Here is a 20,709-nt window from a genome sequence, read left to right as displayed (position 1 = left end):
TGGACTTGCTTTATGGTCTTGAGTGCCTTTGCTTCATTGAGGATGATCCCTTTTGCTTGGATTTGTTCTGTTTTGTAATCCCAGGCGCCAGCAGCTGTTTCCTCTGTAAATTGGTGAGGTTTGGCCATTGATGTGTCTTAATCAATGATCAGTGCTTTTTGTTCCTTGAAGAACAGTTATAAATAAATCTTGGAAATAATGTTCCAGGATGTGTGCCTCACTTATCTTCACCTTTGTGAGCATTTGGCAATCACTGAATGCCCAACTAAGTTGTCTGTTGTTCTGGCAATATGTACATGTCTGTTATAGACGATTCCTGGGACCGTATAGTAAAATGAAACAAATTGCCTCAGAATCTTTTCATATGAGCAGATGAACTATGTATTTCACAATTCAGCCTTCAGATCCGGCTCATTATGCTTGTATTTTGTCCCTGAATGGTGTATTTACAGTTGGGTCACCCATTCTTTTGCTGACCAACCCTCAGTGTGAGTCACTTGAAAAAAGTTGTTGTACAACAATTTAAAAAACTGTAGGGAGAGTATGTGAAATGCTTATAAAAACAGAAAGCAGTGGTAAATCCACTCCACTCAAAGGCAAGATGTTTAATGTTTTGCCATATCAGCTTCATTGTTTTTTGTAAATATACTCTCGTGCTGAAATAGATGTGTGCAGTAGTTCCAAAAAAGTTAGCACATGGAGCAATTTAAGACTAGAAACATTGTGAAATGTTCAGAAAATGTCTTAAACAGGAGGTGCTATTACTCTTGGGTGCCAAAGGGGCATCCAGGAACAGACTAGTCCTTTATGAGCAAAATTGGATCAAGGCTTGCCATCAGATTAAGAACAGCATTCCTCAATAAGCATATCAAGCATTTTAGATATTCTCAGATATGCTCAGGAATTGTTTGACAAACCATTGTCAGTAAACACTGTTTGTAGGTGCATCCACAAAATGCAAATTATGGCTGTACTGTGCACAGCGGAGGCCATATGGCAGCAATGTCCATAAACGCTGCCGACTTCTCTGGGCTCAAGTTTATTGAAATGGACTGATGCACAGTGGAAATGTGTCAATCTCTAAGACACATTTCCACTGTGCATCAGCAGGTTCTCCTGGCCAAAGAAGAAGGGACTATCTAGATTGATATCACCACGAATTTCAAAAGCCAGGGTCAGTATTTATATCCATGGTGTGGTTAACTTGCACATCTGTGAAGTCACCATTAACTCTGAAAGATATGTACACATTTTGGAGCAATATGTGCTGCCTTTCAGCGACATATTTTTCAGGGATATCTGTGCATATTTCAGCATGACCAGGCTAAGCCACATTCTGCACATTACAACAGCTGCATAATGAGAGAGTGCAGTGCTAGACAGGCCTGCCTGCAGTCCTGATCTGTCTCCCATTGAAAGTGTTGTGCGCTACTGAAGTGCAACTGAATTTTTGCTTAACGGAAGAATGGCCAAAACTGCTGCTTTCAAAACTAGCTCAGTTGACTCTTCAGTCTCCAAACTATTATGAAATATTGTTAAAAGGAGAGTTGATGTAACACAATGGTAAACATGCTCCTGTTGCAACATTTTGGAACATGTTGCATGCAGATATAGTTAAAAAAAACCTATACAGTTCTAAAAGTAAAACATCAAGTATAGTATTTTTCGATTTTCAAGCCCATCTGTTTTGGAAGTGAGTTTTGTATATATATATTGACTCTATTCAAGGTAATTTATTATGCCAATATAGAATTTTTTGCAGTGAAATACAGACTTGTGTCCCTTGTGCAGGCAGCAGCACGAGAAACGATCGCGAAGATGCTGGCAGAGCTGAATCTGGGGAGTACGGAGAAGTGCGTACGGGTGAACTCCGTGTCCAGCGGTCTGGCTGAAGCTGACCTGGAGGTCATTCTGCAGGCGGAGGTCCTGCCCCCAGCGCTCATGCTGCCAAAGGTGGAGGACACTGGAGAAGTGCAGTGGGTGAGTGCAGACAACAGATCAATGCAGCATCCAGGACAAGCTTTCCAGCATTGCTTTCCCAGCATTGCTGTGTGAACCAACTTTATAAATCAAGGAGACAACATGAGTGATGGTAAAAATGTGCATGATGCAGAAAAAAGGTAGACATCTTGATGTTTTAGAGAATATTTGAAATACCAATTCAAAAGAAATTTGAGGTTGATTGTAAAGTTGTGGTAAAGACAGAATACGTTAGCATGGCTCGAAACCAAAGTTTAGGTTCAAACTAAGGAAATTAATTGGCCGTGAAAAAGTATTTGTCCCTTCTTGATTTTCTCTAATACTGCATATTTGTCACGATGAATGTTTTTAGACCTTCAATCAAAATATAAGATTAAGATAACCTTTTCAAACACAAAACATGTTTTAAATGATTTAATTTATTTGAGGAGTAAAGTTGTACAACATGGAAATCACCTGCATGAGAAAGTAGTTGCCTCCTTAGTTACTTGAGCAACAGCATTTAACTGTTAATGAGATTCAGCTGATTGAGCACAGCCAGGCTTAAATGCAGTCTGCCCTGTTGAATATTAATGTCACTCATATTGACGTTTAGCATCAGTTTGATGTTGGCACAAAGTTTTTTACAAGCACACTAGACCATGGTAAGAAAAATTCAAAGGATGTAGGAAAAAACACTGTTGAAATACATCCGTGTTGCAGGGGTAACAAAACCATTTCTAGGACATCACCAAATCACAGTGTGAGCCATTGCCTACAAATTGAGAACCTTAGGAACACTGGTGAATCTTCCCAGGAGTGGCCGGCTTGCCAAAATTTGCAGTATAGAAGCAAATCATCCAGGAAGTCACCAAAGGTTCCAGGAGAATGTCCAAGGAGGTACAGGTCTCTCCAGGATCAGCTAAGGTCAGTGATCATGACTCCACTGTAAGAAAGGGACTGGACAAAATTGGCTTTCGTGGAAGAACAGCATCAGTGCACATCTCACTTTTGTAAAAAAGCTGGGGGACAAGACTTTTGGGACAGTATTCTATGCACAGGCTAGTCTGTATAACTTTGTTGACAACACTGTAAAGCAAGTTCTACATTTCGCAATAGGACATTGTAACATGCTGGTGATAATAAGAAGGTGTGGGGATGTTTTGCTGTCCATGATCTGGAACTGATTGGGTCATGCAAGTCAATGATCCAAAACAGAAAAGCAAATCTAAATCTGAGTGGCTGAAAAGAAACAAAATTAATGTTTTGGATTGGCCCTATTAAAGTCTTGACTTGAACCAGGTGTAGATGCTTTGGTGGGGCCTCAAATGAGCAGTTTATGCTCAGAAACTTACCAATATATCTGAACTAAGGCAGACCTTTATTAAAGGTCTCAAACTCTTCTAAAACAATGCAAAAGGCTGATATCCAATATAGGAAATGTTAGTTGCCGTTATTACTGCTAGATGTCATAATACAAGTTATTAATTTTAAGAGGGCAATTACTTTTTCACAGGTGTGATTTGACTTATTGGATAGCTTACATTTTTCTTGCATTTTATTATTTCTTTCCACTTATAATGTATGAGGTCCGCTTATAATGTATATGTCAGTTTATGTACCAGTAAGTAGCTATAATGCTCCTTATAATGTCAGTGTGAATGGGTGAAAAATTGAATTTCAGACAGGCTGTTTTTGCACTGTATGGGCTAGGAAGTGGATGGTACATTGTGAAAAAAAATGTTTACATACTACATCAAACCCTTTTATTTAATAAAAGTGAAGAAAATTCTGTTTTCCATGGTAAGGGCTAAATTCAGTTTTCCAAAATGCAAAAGCATTTGCTGTGACAAATATGCAATAATAGGAAAAATCAAGACAGGGCTAGTTCTTGTACATGGCACTATACACATAATACATTGATTTAATAATGAAAGCAGTATTATGTCTAGTAAGGTGGACTTCTTGCATAATTTTTCATACCAGTAGCTTTAGTTAACATCAATCTGGCGCAGTGTTGAGCTGAAAGACTATGCCTAGCATTATATGAAAAATGAAGACCTAAAAATACCCATGACATTTTCCTGGTCGTCTTTAAAGAACACTCTGATCGCTCCATACATAACCGCTGGAGAAAAAGAAAACCTCAAAGCAAGAATAACAAATTTTCACTTTTAAAGGGAGAGAGTCGATCCCTATAGCCTGACTCAGAAAGAGATGTGCTGTTTTTCTTGAGCCAAAGCCAAGAAACAGATGACCTTTTGAAACCGACCTCACGTCAGATGTGACACAAAATACGTCGACCTCAGCCTCTGAAAATCTGAACCCCTTAAAAAACATTCTTGGTGGCTAGATGCAGTGATATTTTGAATAGCAGTATAAGAAATATCAAAGCATGAAGTGATTGTCTCCCCAATGTGGATTAAGCTTTTACGGCCCAGTAGGCCTTAAACTCATTCGTTAAGCACAGCCTTGGCTGGCTGACCGGATGCAGTAGTCTGTGCTAGTACTGACGCAGCAACACTGAGCTGGACTTCAAGGTCAGCAGACCATGTGGCTCTCTATAAAGCCCTCAACACGGATGCCGCTCCCTCTCAGGTCAGGAGACAGTGACATCATTAAACGCCCTTGTTTCCTGATCACCTCCATATGTGTCCCGCGTGGTGGAGAGACCTCTTCTGTCTGTCTCTCTGTCCATCAGAGGAGACTTGTCCAGCAGGCCCCCTCAGCATAGCAGCCCCCAACCACAAAAAACCCAAGCCCCCAACCACAAAAAACCCAACCCCCCAACCTACCTAGGCGAAATCTGCAGCATTCAGCTGCTCCACATGCCTCCCAAAAAGACCTGAAAGGAGTCACAATGTCTTAACTAGGTGGAGGAAGGGAGTGAGAGCAAGACAGGTGGAGGGAGGGGGCCTCAGTCTGTAGCTCACAGCTAGTCCAGGCCAGAAGCAGGAAGTTTTTAACTAGTGGTTTTAATTAGTGCTCATATATTTCCTGGGCTGCTCTGTTTCTTGCCTTTTTAATTGCCGACAGGTGCTCATTTTTTTTCCCCCCCTCACTCTCTCCGTCGCGCTGTTCCTAGATTTTTCCACCCTCTGATTTTCTTCATTCAAAGAATATTTCCTCACTCACCGTGAGCCTCCTGACATGCTTGGGTCAGGCTATCAAAAAAAGAGGAAGAGGTTTGAGAGACAGTTGACCAGTTGGTTTATGCAGTCTTTGATCAGTTTTACTTTATATGTTTTGTAGGTTTTTGCTGTCATATTAAAATCTCTCCTTCCAGCATTTTGTTTTTTATTTTCTTTTACATCATTTGAAAATGCCTGCTGCCTTTTACATTATGATAACCTTTTCATCACCAATACACCAACAGAAATGGTGTTAGAAATCTTGCTACATTAATGTACATCTAAGAAGGGTTTTTCCTTGTATTGTATAATTACATTTCCAGAGATACAGAAGTACCTGATGATTCCCCCTCATCTTCATAACTCTTAATTAAAGAGCTGGTTATAATATCAGCAGATTTAATTTCAAGCAGAGTTTTCATGTGAGTGCACTGTGGAGAAAATGAATGACTCTTTACAGTGGTGATAAGAACCAAAGGTAACAATGTCTACAACACAAATATAGCCATCCAAAACCACCAGGAAGCCTACATGTGTCCTCTGAGTTTTCATATGTAAAGTTCAAGTCATAAATCTAAAAATGTGTTTTCCTTTTGGTCTGTTTTGCCTTACAACACACTGCATGTACGCCTCCACCATGAATATGTTAAAAACAGTAAATTAAAATAAATTGAAAATATATTTTAGGCCAAAACCTTACCTCATCATGGGTATCAGGCAGCATATTCATAACCTTTGATGTAATAACTTTGTCTGATGTAGCTTTTAGAGGCATTAAACACTTTTGACTTCCGGTTCCCATCATCGCCACTGTGAACAGTTCTGAGTTTCTCTACAATGCACCATTTCTCATCAAACCACTCTAAACAACTTGTTTTACATATTAACAATTTAATAATGTATAAATTTTGAAAAAAAATTAATGGGGTTTCCTTTAAACAAACTCCAATAGTTTTAATTAAACAGTGCTTTCCTGACTCACATTAATGTCAAATGTCAGTGCTCAACATGATTATCAGTTCTCACTTGTCAGATTTCTTAGACTCAAACAGTAGAAGCTCGCACATTTTTAGATTGGTTGTTCAAAATCATGTCTCATTCCTGAATGTTCTTTTATTATATACCTATTTAAAGAGAAAATATCAGTGCTTTACTGGTGGGATTTCTACTCAAGTCGCTAAATTTGTGGAATATTAAAATTTTTATCCACCAAGCTATATATCAACTAGGCCAGAGTTTTGAGCTGTGATTTATTATTCCATTGGCCATCTCAAGCAATGCTTACCAATTAACAATAATAATAAGTTCACTGTGTGTGTGTGTGTGTGTGTGTGTGTGTGTGTGTGTGTGTGTGTGTGTGTGTGCGCGTGTGCACGGGTGGGTGTGTGTGTGAAAAAGTCTGAGAGAGGGAGAGAGAAGCATTTTGTTCTGTGCGGATGTGTAGACGTATCCTCTGCACATGCCTGCCCAGAGCCCAGCTCATAGCCTCAGCAGGGAGCGGGAGATTGCGAGTGGTGCAGGACGTCATGTAGCACTGACCTGACATGGGCCTGCTGCTTTGAAAGTAACGAGAGAGAGAAAGACAGAAAGACATGAAAGGAGTGTCTCTCTTTCTCTCTCACTCTTCCTCTTACCCTCTATATCTCTACACAGGTGCACTTACTGACTGCCCTCAACACCTCATTATTATCCACTACTAAAAATAAACAATTCATACTAGAGCAGTTCAACATTTACAGCAATGCAAGTTTTAGATGTGTTCAATGTATTGTCTCAGAAGATATGTTTAATTCATTTTCAAACTGTTTGGAAATGGTTGCAGTTCTTCTAAATGAGCATTACTGACTGTACTTCTTAGCCTAGCATGCTGTACTAACATGCTTAACAGGGCTGTTTCTGAACATTTTGGGGCTCTTGACAATATCCTACTTGGCCATATTAAACATGTTGTTTTGTATAAGAAAGAAAAATAAATAGTTTTCTCTTAATGAATTCTTAGGTAAACAACAGAACATTGACTATATACAAGTGAATTAGATGCTTTAAAAAACAATATAGTCAAAGAAAGCGGTATGATGTAGTGGGTATCACTCCATGTGGCTGACTGGGCTTTGATTCTTTGCCTGGGCAAGCACACCATGCTATATTAATCTTGGGCAAGACTCCTAACACTACAGTTGACCTACCTCTGTGACATGGTTAAACTGTAAGTAGCTCTGTATGAGGGCATCTGCCGAATGCATAAATGTAAATAAAATTACAATGTAGGCATGGACAATATGATGTGATATATCGTATCATGATTTATGCCACATTGTGTCACAATATGCTTCTCTAAATATGTAGTGGATATTTTTTAGTACTTAAAGAACACTGGCCGGCTGCATGTTTCAATACAAAAAGAGCATAAGCTGTTCTGTTTGATTAGATTTAGTGCGGTATGTGACAGATTGAATAAAAATAAATGTGCTTAAACTCAAACTTATTGATCTTCTAAAAACTAAATATTATGATGTGTATCATGAAAATGTCTTAAGGTATCTTGATGCTATTTTTTGGCTATATCTACCACATAGAGTGTATAAGTGGTATATTTATCATTCATTCACCATTATGGAACTAAAATGCTACTAAGTCTGTCTCTCTCTCCCTCTCTTTTCTCTCTTTCTTGACTTTGTGTGATTAGAATATTGTTAACTGCTCCTCGGGGGCTTGGAGTACTCCAGCCTGATTATGGCTCTCCCTCCTCCTCCTCCTCCTCCTCCTCCTCCTCCTCCTCCTCTTGTCCTCTGCCATCAGGCCTCAAATCCGTCCGCTGTTTGTCTTCTTCTTTTCTCCACCTAGCTTAGCAGAGGAACCTCCACACTGATTTGTTGCTAAAAGACGGACTTACTTGTTTCCCTTTGTGTGAAAATCTTTTGCTCTCCCTTTCTCTTTCCTTTCTCTTGGCTTGTTTGACTGACAAGGCTTATTGGAGTATAACAGGCGTAACTCCCTCCCCTTTGTCTGAGGACAATCCTCCCACAAATTCGGAGCTGCGTGCATTCTTTAGCCGCCACGCCATTGGGTGTGCACCAGCTTCTGAAAAGGTCCGGCTCCAGTCCCAGCCCTCTAGTCTCTCTGCTTTTCCCTTTCTCTCTCTCTCTCTCTCTCTCTCTCTCTGTCTCTCTCTGTCTCTGTCTCTTTCTTTCTCTCTCTCTCACTCATATTACCCTTCCCCCTTCAGTTGAAATGAGCACTTCACCAGGCCGGAAACATTTAATCTGGCCCTCTTTTGAAGAAAATTAATTGAAACTTGTCCACTCGCCGCCCTTTTTTCACCACAGCTCTCCTTGTCCCATGATCACTTTCTCTTCAATCCGAGGCTTTTTTCTTCTCACTATCTGGCCACTGAAGTATGGGCTAATGCAGCTCTTATTGAAGACTGGGTGCTTTTTTCCCTCCTTCTTCTTCTTCTTCAAGAAATTCTGAAAAAAGGAGTAGAAGGGTCAGCTCACGTAGAGCCATTGACCTACTAGAAAAGCCTTTTTCTCTTCCAACCTGGGAACAGTATTATTGCTTAAGCACCATTGAGGAAAATCAGGAGATCCCCCGGCTGAATAAGTGTTGAATAGAGGCCGTCTCTCCATACACTTCACCAACATAAAGTCATAGGCTATACCTGTAATTTGTTGCCACTACTCGACATCGTAATAGCCCACTCAATCATGGCGCCTGTGTTGTGAACTGTTTTGATTCCAGGCTTTTTATTTCTTCTCTAGGGCCATATAAACTCTTCATCCCTGCCACCCGCAATTAACGCACAGAATGCCAGGGCAGTGACGAGAAATGGGGTAGGGGTGGGAGAGGGGTAGTGTGCGGACGCTAGGGCGCAGCGCCTGGTTGGGAACGCAGCCCTCTCTCAGCGTTCGGGGGGAGTATTATGCTAAGCCCTCAGCGTTAGTTTTTATGTTGCCATAGCAGCGTTGCTCCTGCAGGGTTGTGACCTCAGATGATTACAGTACAAAGCTTATTGGGTCTTGAAAACCCCTTTGAAGATGAAAAGGCTTTGATGGTTTATATTTATGCAAATCTCTCAGATATGATTTATCCTACTGAGATTGAATGGGGAAATGATTAAAATTCTCCCTATTAGAAAAAAAATCCCTCAATGAAGCCGTATTCTTTGAGCTCATAAAACAAGCGTGCATGGGATATTTTTGTCTTTATTTGGGGAGGAAGGAAAAAAAAAATAGGCCGGACTTACCTGGGTTATTTTGATCCTCAATCCCCAGTGTGTGAAAGAGAGGGGACAGGGAATTACACATTTCTCCTATGAGTTTTTCTCTCTCTCTCTTTTTCTTCCCCCACCCTGTCTCCTTTTTTTCCTTTTTTTTTTTTTAAACTGGCTTTGAAAGGAAATATCTGACGGAGGGTGCTTTTGTGTGTTTCCAGATGATAGATTTTGGAATTCGGGCTACCCCACTGGCAGTGCACAGCTAGCTGTGAACTGGTCTGTTGGAAAAAATTGGAATGCTTTGGTCTTCAAAGAACTAAACTTCATTTTAAAGCCTTCTTAGGTAAGCTTAAATATTAGTGGGAAAAACGCAGGAGAATGAAAGGCTGGGAGAAGTGTCACATCACACCCTGATTGTCACACGTCTCGCTGGTCCGTCTGCCCGGGGAGGCTTGGGGGGAAAAAAAAAACATGCATAATGCCAAAATGAAATGCACTCCCAGAAAGCCTAAATCTTGTCCCTTGGCTTTTCATTTTCCCTCTTTTCTCTCTCTAAAGACGCACTGGAACATGTAGTATGTCTTGAGGGGACTTGCGAAGCAGCCGTTAGTCCGGGGCCCCAAGAGTGAGTGAATACTGTTGCGTTTCTAAAATAAAAGAAAGAAAGCCTATACCTCTCACTTCTAAACCCTGACTCAGGATATTTTTTCCCTCTCGGATTTAATTGGATGTCTGTCACATGTAATGTGCCATCAGTTTGAACATGATTAAAAGAATTTTTTTTTTAAAGAGTTCAAATGCTGATGTCAGACAGGCTACGAAACTAGCCACAATAACAAACAGTTTCCCCTTTTTTTCAGATGGTGATCTTTCTCATTGATGTTCCCCGCAGATCAGTGCTGGTCATTATTTATGAATAAATAATGATTTGCGTGTGTCTCTGTGTGTATGTGTGTGTATGTCAGTTTGTTGACAGGTTTCAGCAGCACTTAAAAGGCCGGAAGCTGATGGAACCCATTCGCTTAGTCACCTTTGTGGAAACTGCTGTGGGGTTGCTGAATTTTAAGGTAAATACCAGCCTAAAAATGCAGATGTAAGAAGTTTGTATACCAAAGCAATCAGATTAAAGAAGCTGTCACTGTGCGCAGTATGTCAGTGTTTGCAGTTTTTTTGACAGGTTTTTTTTTTTCCTTTGCAGTTAACTATTGGGCCATAGTTGACGTGGAAGTCCACCTATTCTTTTTATTTCTGTATAATTCAACCGTTGAGATAAAATCTTTCAGACTAGTTTGATGTGAAATCCACTTATATTTGTTTACAATGGTGGTGATAGGAACCAGGGTTTGGAAGGCCATATTAAACGTGTAGAGCAATAGTAATAATAGTGGAACAGTGAAAAATCTATTAAAAAAAAAAAAGGTTTCTTTGGTGACTATTTTACCTTACGTATGCCTATCCACCATCAATGAAGAGTTTAAAAATTGTTTTAGTCCAAAACATATCACAACAAAAGGGAGCTTATACTGAAATTTGGAATTCCCCTTTAATTGGGCTGTAAATAAAAAGTGCCCCATGTGACCTTGACACATTCACAGGGGAAAGGCAAGACTCTTGCATGGACTGGAAAAAATGCAGCTCAATTTCTTCTGATTTCATTTTTCCTTGTTTTTTGATATTCCATTCTTTTTTCCTCTTAGTCTTGATCCCATCCCAAAGCGGGGACCGAGAAATATTGCAGAGTCACAGCAAGAAGTGAAATTAATTTGGAGCCTTGCTAAAGCACGAGACAAATTCCATCTGCTCCATGCCTGACACAGTCATATCACATTCCAAACTTTCCTTTCTTCAACACAACTTTGGTGCTCTTTCCCAGTTTTGGACAGCCTTCACAGATTATGATTTTGTTTTTGTTTTTTTGTCTTGTCTTGTTTTGTTTTTTTTCTCCTTTATTCACAGGGACAGAGCCATATCAGGCCATTAATTATGACTGTGTGTGTATTGTTTTTATAACTGATCGGTTTCCATGTCTAAACTTCTATGTGAGGAGCTGAAGCAGAGACATTGATTGAGGGAGTTATGGGGGAAATTTGAGACATCTGACTGGGAGACTTGATCGAGTGCCAGAATACACACGCACACACGCTCTCTCACACACACAGACAGAGCTCTTTGTGTCGCCTCTGTGTGTCCCAGGCTGTGTGTGAAGAGATCCGGCAGCTCGGACCAAAAGTTGGTCTGCATCATGACGGAGTGGTGTTCGGCTCCGATGACTTCTGTGCCAGCATAGGTCTGCCCATTAATACACTGCTCTGTTCTTTTACGCTGCTTGATCTGTGATTGTTATTGTTATGACAGTAACTCATATCTCATTGGCTGCCTCAGCTGTAAAGGCCACAGTCAGTCTTTTCATTTTCATTCTTTCATTTACATTTGTGCCTTAATGTTCCACCTCTGATCTGTTCATGCATGCGATATTGTCTATTTTAAAGGTGCCACAAGGACCAAAGATGCCCGAGAGCTGTTGTATGCACGTCAGAAAGTTGTGGTCACCACTAAAGCTTTTGGCCTCCAGGCTGTTGACCTTGTTTACATTGACTACCAGGATGGAGAAGGGCTGCGGCAACAGGCCAGAGAGGGCGCACTCATGGGCTTCACTGGTATGCTGTTCAGTCAACTCACACACTATGTCACTATGTGGAGTTGGAGTTCGATATCTTTGTGCTAAACATGTCCTCCATAGTGCTGGACAGTATATTGGTTTGCGTGTCACACAGCAATACTGGCTTGTGGTTTTAGCATTATTGTTAGAAAAACAGAAACTTAGTTGAAAAGTAAGTCATTATATGGATATTTCAGTTTGTCTAAAAAGTTTCTAGGGCTTTCCAATACAGTCCAGTAGTTACTCAATTTAATATATTTTTCAATACAGCAAAACTAAGAAGTTTGTATGTAGAATTGTTTCCATTTTAAGTTAATTAGTGCGTCAAAGTACAATATTGAATACAAAAACTGCACTTTATACTGTCCTGTTTAAATGCTCTCATGCCAAGCTGAGACACTAGCTACAAGCTTACACGCTAGTCACACTAATACAAAATTATGCAATATTATACGTTGCAACATGTTGTAATACAGTTCCATACAATATGACACTATGCAGTACATTTGTTTATGTTTCAATTTAAGAGAGGCAAAACCGAACAGTGCAATCAAAACAAGCTGTGTCAGGTGTGAAACATTCGTATAGCATACAAGTACTCAGGAAACATAGGTTTATTTGTTCATTAACTTTATTAACACTAACGTGTTACAATATTTGATGGTATTTCTGAAAATATTTTGATATTGAATTGTGTCGGTACCCAGCACTACCTCCTTGATCCTATAATACATCATAAAAGCTAAATGAATGCAAACAAACAAAACACGTACAGTAACATGTAACACAAATTTCTTGTTTTCTGTAAAGTTATATTGATATGTGGGTTAGATGACTTTTCAATGTTTTCCGGCTCTTGCATAGACTTGTTGAATTCCATCAGCAGCACCTGATTTAGTTTGATGAAGGATTGATTAGATAAACTTGGTAGTGGATGGTAACTATAAATACAGAGCTTCCACGAAGAAAGCTTTGAAAATGATTATGTTAAAACAGTGACAGACACAAAATAACATTTTGTTTAATTATTTATTTGTATTGTAAACAGCTTTACAAGTAATTTTCTAAGAAGCCTTTTGCACAGTTCTGTATATAGTCTCTGCATTACTTTGCACTGATATCACCTCTGTGTTTCTGCGGTACTGAATAAATCCACTACAGTCAGTATTTTGTTCAATCACTAATTCTTATGATAGTCCTTCTTCTATATTCTCTTATTATGTACTACATGTCCTCTATAGTCTGTTAATAATACTATATTACAGTGTCCCAGTGCAGGAACATACTGTAGGTATATGTGCTTTATAGGCCCATCTGCTGTAGTGTAGAGGGTGCTCGGGTGCTGTGGCTGTCCCTCAGGCTGCGCGGCTCTCTTCATGTTTCCGTGCCTGCTCCTTTGAGTCCTTGGCCCGCTCGTTTACTGGAGTTCCAGCTCATTAGTGCTTTTATGAATTCTTCAGAATGCCGCTTTGAACCCGACCGCTCAGCCTTCTTGATGCAGGCTTTTCAGGAATGTGTGACAGCTTGTGCCATTGCATTTATCTTACTTGTGTTTTCATATTTTGGCGCGAAGGATTTCATAAATGAACCGACTGCTTGCTACCCAGTTGAACACTGAATTTAGGTCTGATTTGAGGCCTTTGCGCAATTTGGTGAGGTTATTTTGTGCACATACTTACGTAGTCTGAGTGTATTTGTGTGTGTCTGTGCATATTCCTCATTGCACGGCTGTATGTTTGCGGCTAAGCACTGTGTGGGTTTGTAGCCAGGCAACGCGTGCGTGTGGAGCCCCGGTGAGCGGGTAACTGGCCACAGGAGGCCACAGGCAGCCCTCCTCTGAGCCTCCGCTAATGAATATGTAATGGCTGTTTGCAGAACACACACTGTTCCCCCTGCTCATCTCTGTTTACAGCAACACTGCCATTCCTCCAGAGCGCAGGGCTTTTGTCTCGCAGCATTCTTCTGCTCCCCTCTTTATCCCCTCTTTCCATCTTTCTCTATTTTACCACTTTCTCCACTAAATTTAGTTTGCTATGTGGACCACATATTAAACGTCCAATGAATGTGATTTAATGTGCTTACGTTCTGTTATGTGTGGCTCCGGTTGAACCAAGAACTAACAGTTGCTGCGTAGAAATGTAAAATAAAATGCATGTCAGTGGTTGAACTGAAAGTATTTTCCAAATATTTCATAATTTGTTGCACAGTGCAAGCACATTCTGGAGACAGCCACAAAATTGGGGTTAGGTGTAATTTGCACAGTCACAGAGCCAGACTGAGTGTGCCAGTTCACAGAGTACCGGTGGAGCATTCTGTCCGCCAGCGTGCATCTACCGGCAGGAGGGATGGAGTCTCATGAGTGCATTCTGAGCCTGTATGAGTGAGAGTGAGTGCAGATCCCTCAGCTAGCTGCTGAACTCCACAGCAGAACCGTTAGCCACTGCTAGACACTCTGCCTAGGTGAGGAAGCTCACCACAGACACTGTTTACACTTTACACCCTCCATGTGTCTGTGAGTGTGGGTTTGTTTGTGAGTGCATATAGAGAACTGAAGCCATCTCACTGTGATATAGCTCATTATGCATTTTACAAAACCCTTATTTTTAATGATTTTTGGAAACATGCATATAATTTGACATTTACAGTACTGTTATTTAAAGCGAGTTTAAGAATATAAGTCAAATTTCAGTTTCCTTCATGGTCAGTCACTTTTAGGGATGCATCACTATGGGAGTTGTGTGATGCGGATATCTTATATTTCACTTATATTGGATATTTTATGGATGCACACACATTTATATATTGTAGAAATCAGGACTAAATCTACCTGGATTAGCATTGTGGAGAATTGCAACATTTAATTCTATAGGATTACAAAGTAGTAAAATGAAGAAAATGCTGCATTTTCATAGTAGCTAGTTCTCACATAAACATTCTGCACTTCCAGCACAATAAATATATTATTAAATATCGGTTTGAAATATATATATATATATATATATATATATTGTATTTTTATTAATTTGTTTATTTATTATTCGGCAATTAACAAGTAGAGGAAAAAATACATTTATTTAATCACTTGTTGGTCTGAATGTTCTAACTCCTGTGTTCTGTGACCATCTGATTGTATGATCTCCTTTGCACGTTGTTAGTGTTTCATTGCTGCGTTAAAGCACATCATTCTCGTTAAAGCTCAAAAGGGTTTGTCTGTGATTTACAAAATTACAGAAGTACTAATACATTGACACATGATGTTTGGATTGAAAGGCTCCTCTTGTATTTAAATTATGTGAAGATTATTTTATGATTTTTTTTTTACATAATATTTAAAGTTATATACAAATTGGCATTCTTTTTTTTTCATTTAGCAGTTTCTGAATTTTGACTTAATTCACTTTTGCACTGATATTCTGTAGAAGACTTACAGAAAGAAAAACCCAAAATCATTAAACTGCCAAAATTCCTCTTTTTGGTACTGTGAACGTGGTCTAACTGGGGCTTTCTGCTAAACCAGAACTCCCCAATGAGATGTTCCCACACCAGATGGCATGCTGTGATTGGTTTGCCAGCTTTGGGAAGCGTTAGTGATGCACTGTATCCGACCAATAGCAACGTGGCGATAGAGCCAGGCACGCCCCCTGTGCTGGCTCTGTCACTAGCTGGTTCAGAGCAGACAGCTTCTGAACAGGTGGCGGTACAGGGAAGGGGGCATATTTTGTTGATGTGAGGGAACTACCCCCTGCCAGCCTTTTCTGGGCTGGGCGTCACAGACGCGGGCCCTGAGCCTCCTCTTTAGGCTGTTGATCCAACAGGCTGGCTCCTCTGGGACCGGAGAGGGACAGTACACACATCGCTCTCCACCCACACCCTCCGCTCCTCTGCGTACGCCGGCCCCTGCCTGCCCGACAGCTACAAACACGCTTGCCAAGCTGGTTTGGTTTATTTACATTTAAGTGTACGTCTCCCTGTCATTTGTAAACAGCATTTTTTTTTCTTTTCTTGCCCCTTAGCTATTTTTGTTGTGCATTATTCATTAACTGTTGCTGGATGTAAGCGAGGCAGTAAGCTGCATATTGTAGAACATGCAGTCTCCATGTCACTGAAGCAAATGTGACAAAAAGTAACACCTGTGCCTAGTACAGCAGTGTGTTAACATATTAAAGCCTAATAATGTCAATCATATGTTACATCGTGAGTGAAATGTGTGCAAGTTGAAATGTGTCGCACATGGCTGCGAGTTGTTCAGAGGGGTTAACTGGGGTAAGGCTAGCAGATGGAGCTAATGGTTTTCTCATGCGTCGAATTCCCAGCCTGCCAGCTACCTTTGCGGATTTGTTCTTCAGAGACTCTTAAGCCGTAAAGTGACGGGTCCAACGCTGACGGCTGTAGTGCCTCGGCGTTTTCTAGCACCTAACTTGCAGCTAGGAATTATGTGCTGGAAATCCAGTCAGCATTTTGCTGCTGCAATTTTGGACAGATGTTATTTAAATAAATAAGGGTTATTTTGCTGCCCCTGACCGTCAGACAGGTCAGCTTCTCGAGATGAATGTAAAAAAGTGGGTAGCCCTTGATTAAAAATTAATTTTGATGATAGAAGTGCAGTGTCCAAATGGGTGATTTAAATATAAAGGGTGAATAAGTATTTTTGGATTTACGCATATTGTACAACATTTAACTTGCAGAAGGATTCTAGGATTTTTTTCCCTTGTTTTTTGTGTATAGAGACATAAGCAAATGGCTGCCACACATCATATAAAGTGAGATTTCATGGTCATCAGTTATAGTCTTCTCCAATTTCTCACCCCACTATCAGGTCATTAACACACTCAAAGCTGAGCCTTACAGACATCAGTTGCTTACATCTATTGTATGTGTGGTGTGTACTTACGATTGTTTCCACATTTTGACTGAACTGTAAGACTGTATATGTAATATCTAAAAATTCCCCTACTTAAAAGCATAAGCCTGCATAAGTTAATCTTGTAAAAACTCTCATAGTTTTAGTTAACAGTGATTCACTGACTGATCTGATAGTAAGCTGTCAAATATGACTGCCGTCTCAACTGTCAGATTATACTCAATAAACAGCAGAAACAGTCTTAAAGTCTTAAATACTGTAAATAGCACTGGAGCAGAGCTTCCCAGAATTTTTAGCAATTTTGTTGGTTTCTGTTGTTTAGCTCTTACTTTCCTTATTTCTTTCATCAAGTTCCTGTGAGGAATCAGTTTTTTTTGTGTTATCTTCATATAAAAGTTGCATTTTATGTTTATTTTTATTGTTTTAACTATGATGTTACTTGTGTTCAGGTTTAGCAGTTCAGCCTAACTGAACTGTAACTGTCCTGTAACTGTGATAGAAATACGCTTAGTGACTGTAAGCTTAGCAGACTCCACACATTTGCAAAGAAGTTATCTGTACTATTCTTAGAATTCTTAGAAATGCTTAGAAATTCTTAGAATATTTCTGTGTACTTATCAGTGTTTATCAGCAGCATTTTTCTAATACCAGTAAATCCACAGGATGTCCACGTGCCCAATATTATAAGCCAATTGATATATTGGTTGGGCCCTAGTATATACTGTACGTGCATCCTATGCTTCAAGCTGTATGTCTGTATGTCATCAGGACAAAATGTGTATCTCCATTTTTTATGTAATTTAAAAACACTTGTTTTTTTTATTGTATAAATAATGAATGGACCAATAGAAATGGTCTCAAATTATTTGGAAGAAGTCCTTTTAACAGTTAACAATTTCCCTCTTCTGTGAAGTTACCATTTTGATAGAGTGTTAGAAAATTTTACTCTGATATTGATCATATACTGTATGTGTAGTCTTGCAAAGGTTTGGGCACACCTGTGTTGTTGATTTTCTAAGGAAAAATAGGTACATATCCTCTACATAGAACACACTTCTGCACATTTTAATGCACATTTTTATTTGCTGAATTTAACATATTGAAAAAATATGCGAAACAAAATGTGGCCTTTGCAAACTTATAGCATATTTTATATTTTATATTTTCTTTTTTTCCAGCCTATTAAACTCAGCAATTAAATAGAAAATGCACACTGAAATTTGCACATATTTTAATGTGTTCTCTGTAGAGGATGTGTTAACTTATTTTTACTTGGAAAATCAACAAAACGTATTTTAACCAGGGTTGTTCAAACCTTTGCATAAGACTGTATGTGCACCTTTGCGTTTGCACATTTTTGCTATAACTGACTGTTTGTGAGTGTGCGTGTGTGCGTGCGTGTCATGCACACAGCTCTGTAATGAGAAGCAGAGGCTCACACAGGCTGGCTCAGATTGAAGTGTAACTAAGCGTGCAGTAAAGTTTCAGAGTTCAGCAGGGCACAGGGCGAAAATCAGGATGACACCCATGATTCATAGCATCCTCTCTCCCCGCTGTGTCGCTCAAATTCAAGCCTTGCCGGGGAGCCACACCATAGAAAGAGAGGATGCTGGCCACCGCGGCTGCAAACTCCAGAGAACAGGCTCTACGCTGAAGCACAGAAAAGCCATTTAAACCTGTACTGGACCTCTGTGCTTCTGCCATCACTTTACTGGGGCCTGTGATTTTAAATACTCCTTTCATTAAAAGTCTCATTTTACAGCCTATTACAAATCTTTATTAAATGTCAGGACGAACAGCAGAACTTGCTTCATTGTTTTCTGATTATTGTACAGCTTTGTTGCAGCAAAACATACTGATATACAGGAATTTTCGCACGAGTTTCTGCTACATCCGTTGTGTATCGATTAACACTTACAGAAAGAACAGAAAACTTTTAGACTTCAATTACAATAGAAGCCAGTGGGCAAGTGCTGCTGCACTTAATACTGGGAAATGTGTTAAAATGCATGTCCATAGTATGCAAATATACAGGCATATGCAAATGTTTGGGCACTCCTGGTCAAATTAAATAAGTTGAGACATCCTCTACAGGCAACACACTTCTGTGCACTTTAATACACAGTTACTTTTTATTTGCTGAGTTTAACTTGTTGGGAAAAAAAATCGTAAAATGTGGCCAGTGCAAATCATTAGAAATTTAAATAAAATTTGCAGAAAAAATGGCATATTTATGCTTGTTCTTGTAGCGAAAGCGTTAACTTATTTTTATCTTATTGTTTTTTAACTTAATTTAACCAGGAGTTCTCACACTTTTGCATTTGACTTTATGCTACAGGTGCAAAATAGAGAGATTCGGGTTGGAGTGTGTCTTTAGGAATTCTGTATTTGTGTGTACAAACTACTACCACAAATATTAATCTTCAATAGAGATATAGAAGCACAAATAATAGGTGAAGCACAAAATTAAATTTAAATAGAACTGTATTGTTGTAGTGCAAAAAACAATGCTGACTATAATGCAGAATTTTGGCACTTTGGTCAAATTATGTGTTTTATTGATTTTCTGAGTGAAAATATGTATGTTAAACTCAGCAGAAAAATAGAAATTGTGCACAAACGTTGCAGAAAATGCCATATTTAAGTCCCATGTGTTAACTTATTTTCACTTCAATCAACAAAACTTATTTTGACTGTTTGCACTTTTGCGCAAGACTGCTAGTGCAGAGCAGATATAATTAACAGTCATGTGAAGTAATTATTTTATTTACTACACTAAAATATTTGTCATAAAAAATTATCACTAAGACTTGCTATAAATTTGTATTCATTGAACTTCAAATAATGTTTTAACAGAACATAACAGATTTCTGTGCTGTTTACTTACTATTAGAAGTTTAGTGAACTCAAAATTGTATTGCAGTAAGTTGACTTACTTTTTTAAGTTAAGACACCAACATTTTTTTTGCTGTAAATAATATTCTCATATCTTTGACATTTCTCTCAAGGAAAACAAGTGATCCACCCAAACCAAATCAAGGCTGTACAAGAAGAGTTCTCCCCTAGTCCTGAGAGAGTCAAATGGGCCACTGAGTTGATTGCTGCATTTAAGGAACATCAGAAGCTGGGGAAGGTAAACATCACTGCATCATCACAGCACCACTGTCACCCCCCATACCACCCTCCCATGTATGTAGTCACTGCCATGCAGTCAGCAGAGCTAAATTTGATGGTCTCTGATTCCTTGTACATTATGGACAGTGAAGCCACAGTCACACCGCTCTGCTGTTCAGAGCTTCATAAAGTGAAAGAAAGCAGGAATACTGTCATCCCTAATTCAGTGCATCACTGAGTCCTGTGTTTCGTGCTTATGGGGCTGCCCACACTGGAGATGGTGTGCTGCTAATGCACAATCTGCCCGCAATCTGCCAGTAATTCTTAGATTAAGGCTAGCCTGTGGATGCTCGCGTGGCCCTCTCAATGCTCCGCTCTCATCGCCCACCATTAGGCCGCACACTGGAGCACTGGCACTCTTTGGGTTTGCTTCTTTCCCTCTTGTTCTTTGGCCTATTAAACTCCACTTCAGATAGACAAGAAAAAGCCTATAAAACACACACCTGAGGTCTGGGCTCTTTCTATCACTTGGCATTTTAAGCTAATGTTGTTACTAACATTCACATTCATTGTGTTGCTCTTGGCAATAAACAAGCATTACTGCAAACACGACTGTGCGTAACAGAAGCTTATTTCGACTGGTGTTGGCTGATTGAAATATCTGGCACTGTGCAGTGGTGAAATGAATGAAGGCATTTAACAATCAAATAAAAGACTTCCAGCAATATTTCATGCAGCTGTCAGGAGCATTTCCTTTGTTTTTCCTCTT

General features: G+C 39.6%; 1 protein-coding gene across 1 annotated transcript in view; it reads left to right on the top strand.

Annotated features, from left to right (window-relative positions):
- Positions 1-20,709, top strand: part of clybl (citrate lyase beta like) — a 93,905-nt gene that overhangs the window by 71,277 nt on the left and 1,919 nt on the right. The window contains exons 3-7 of the mRNA XM_036579880.1: positions 1,792-1,980; positions 10,272-10,373; positions 11,500-11,593; positions 11,796-11,963; positions 19,835-19,959. Of these exons, the coding sequence (XP_036435773.1) occupies positions 1,792-1,980; positions 10,272-10,373; positions 11,500-11,593; positions 11,796-11,963; positions 19,835-19,959 (678 nt within the window). The remainder of the gene's footprint in view (positions 1-1,791; positions 1,981-10,271; positions 10,374-11,499; positions 11,594-11,795; positions 11,964-19,834; positions 19,960-20,709) is intronic.

This window comes from Colossoma macropomum, unplaced genomic scaffold (genome assembly GCF_904425465.1).
Source record: "Colossoma macropomum unplaced genomic scaffold, Colossoma_macropomum, whole genome shotgun sequence".
Taxonomy (NCBI): Eukaryota; Metazoa; Chordata; class Actinopteri; order Characiformes; family Serrasalmidae; genus Colossoma; species Colossoma macropomum.
This window is presented reverse-complemented; position numbering and strand designations above follow the sequence as displayed.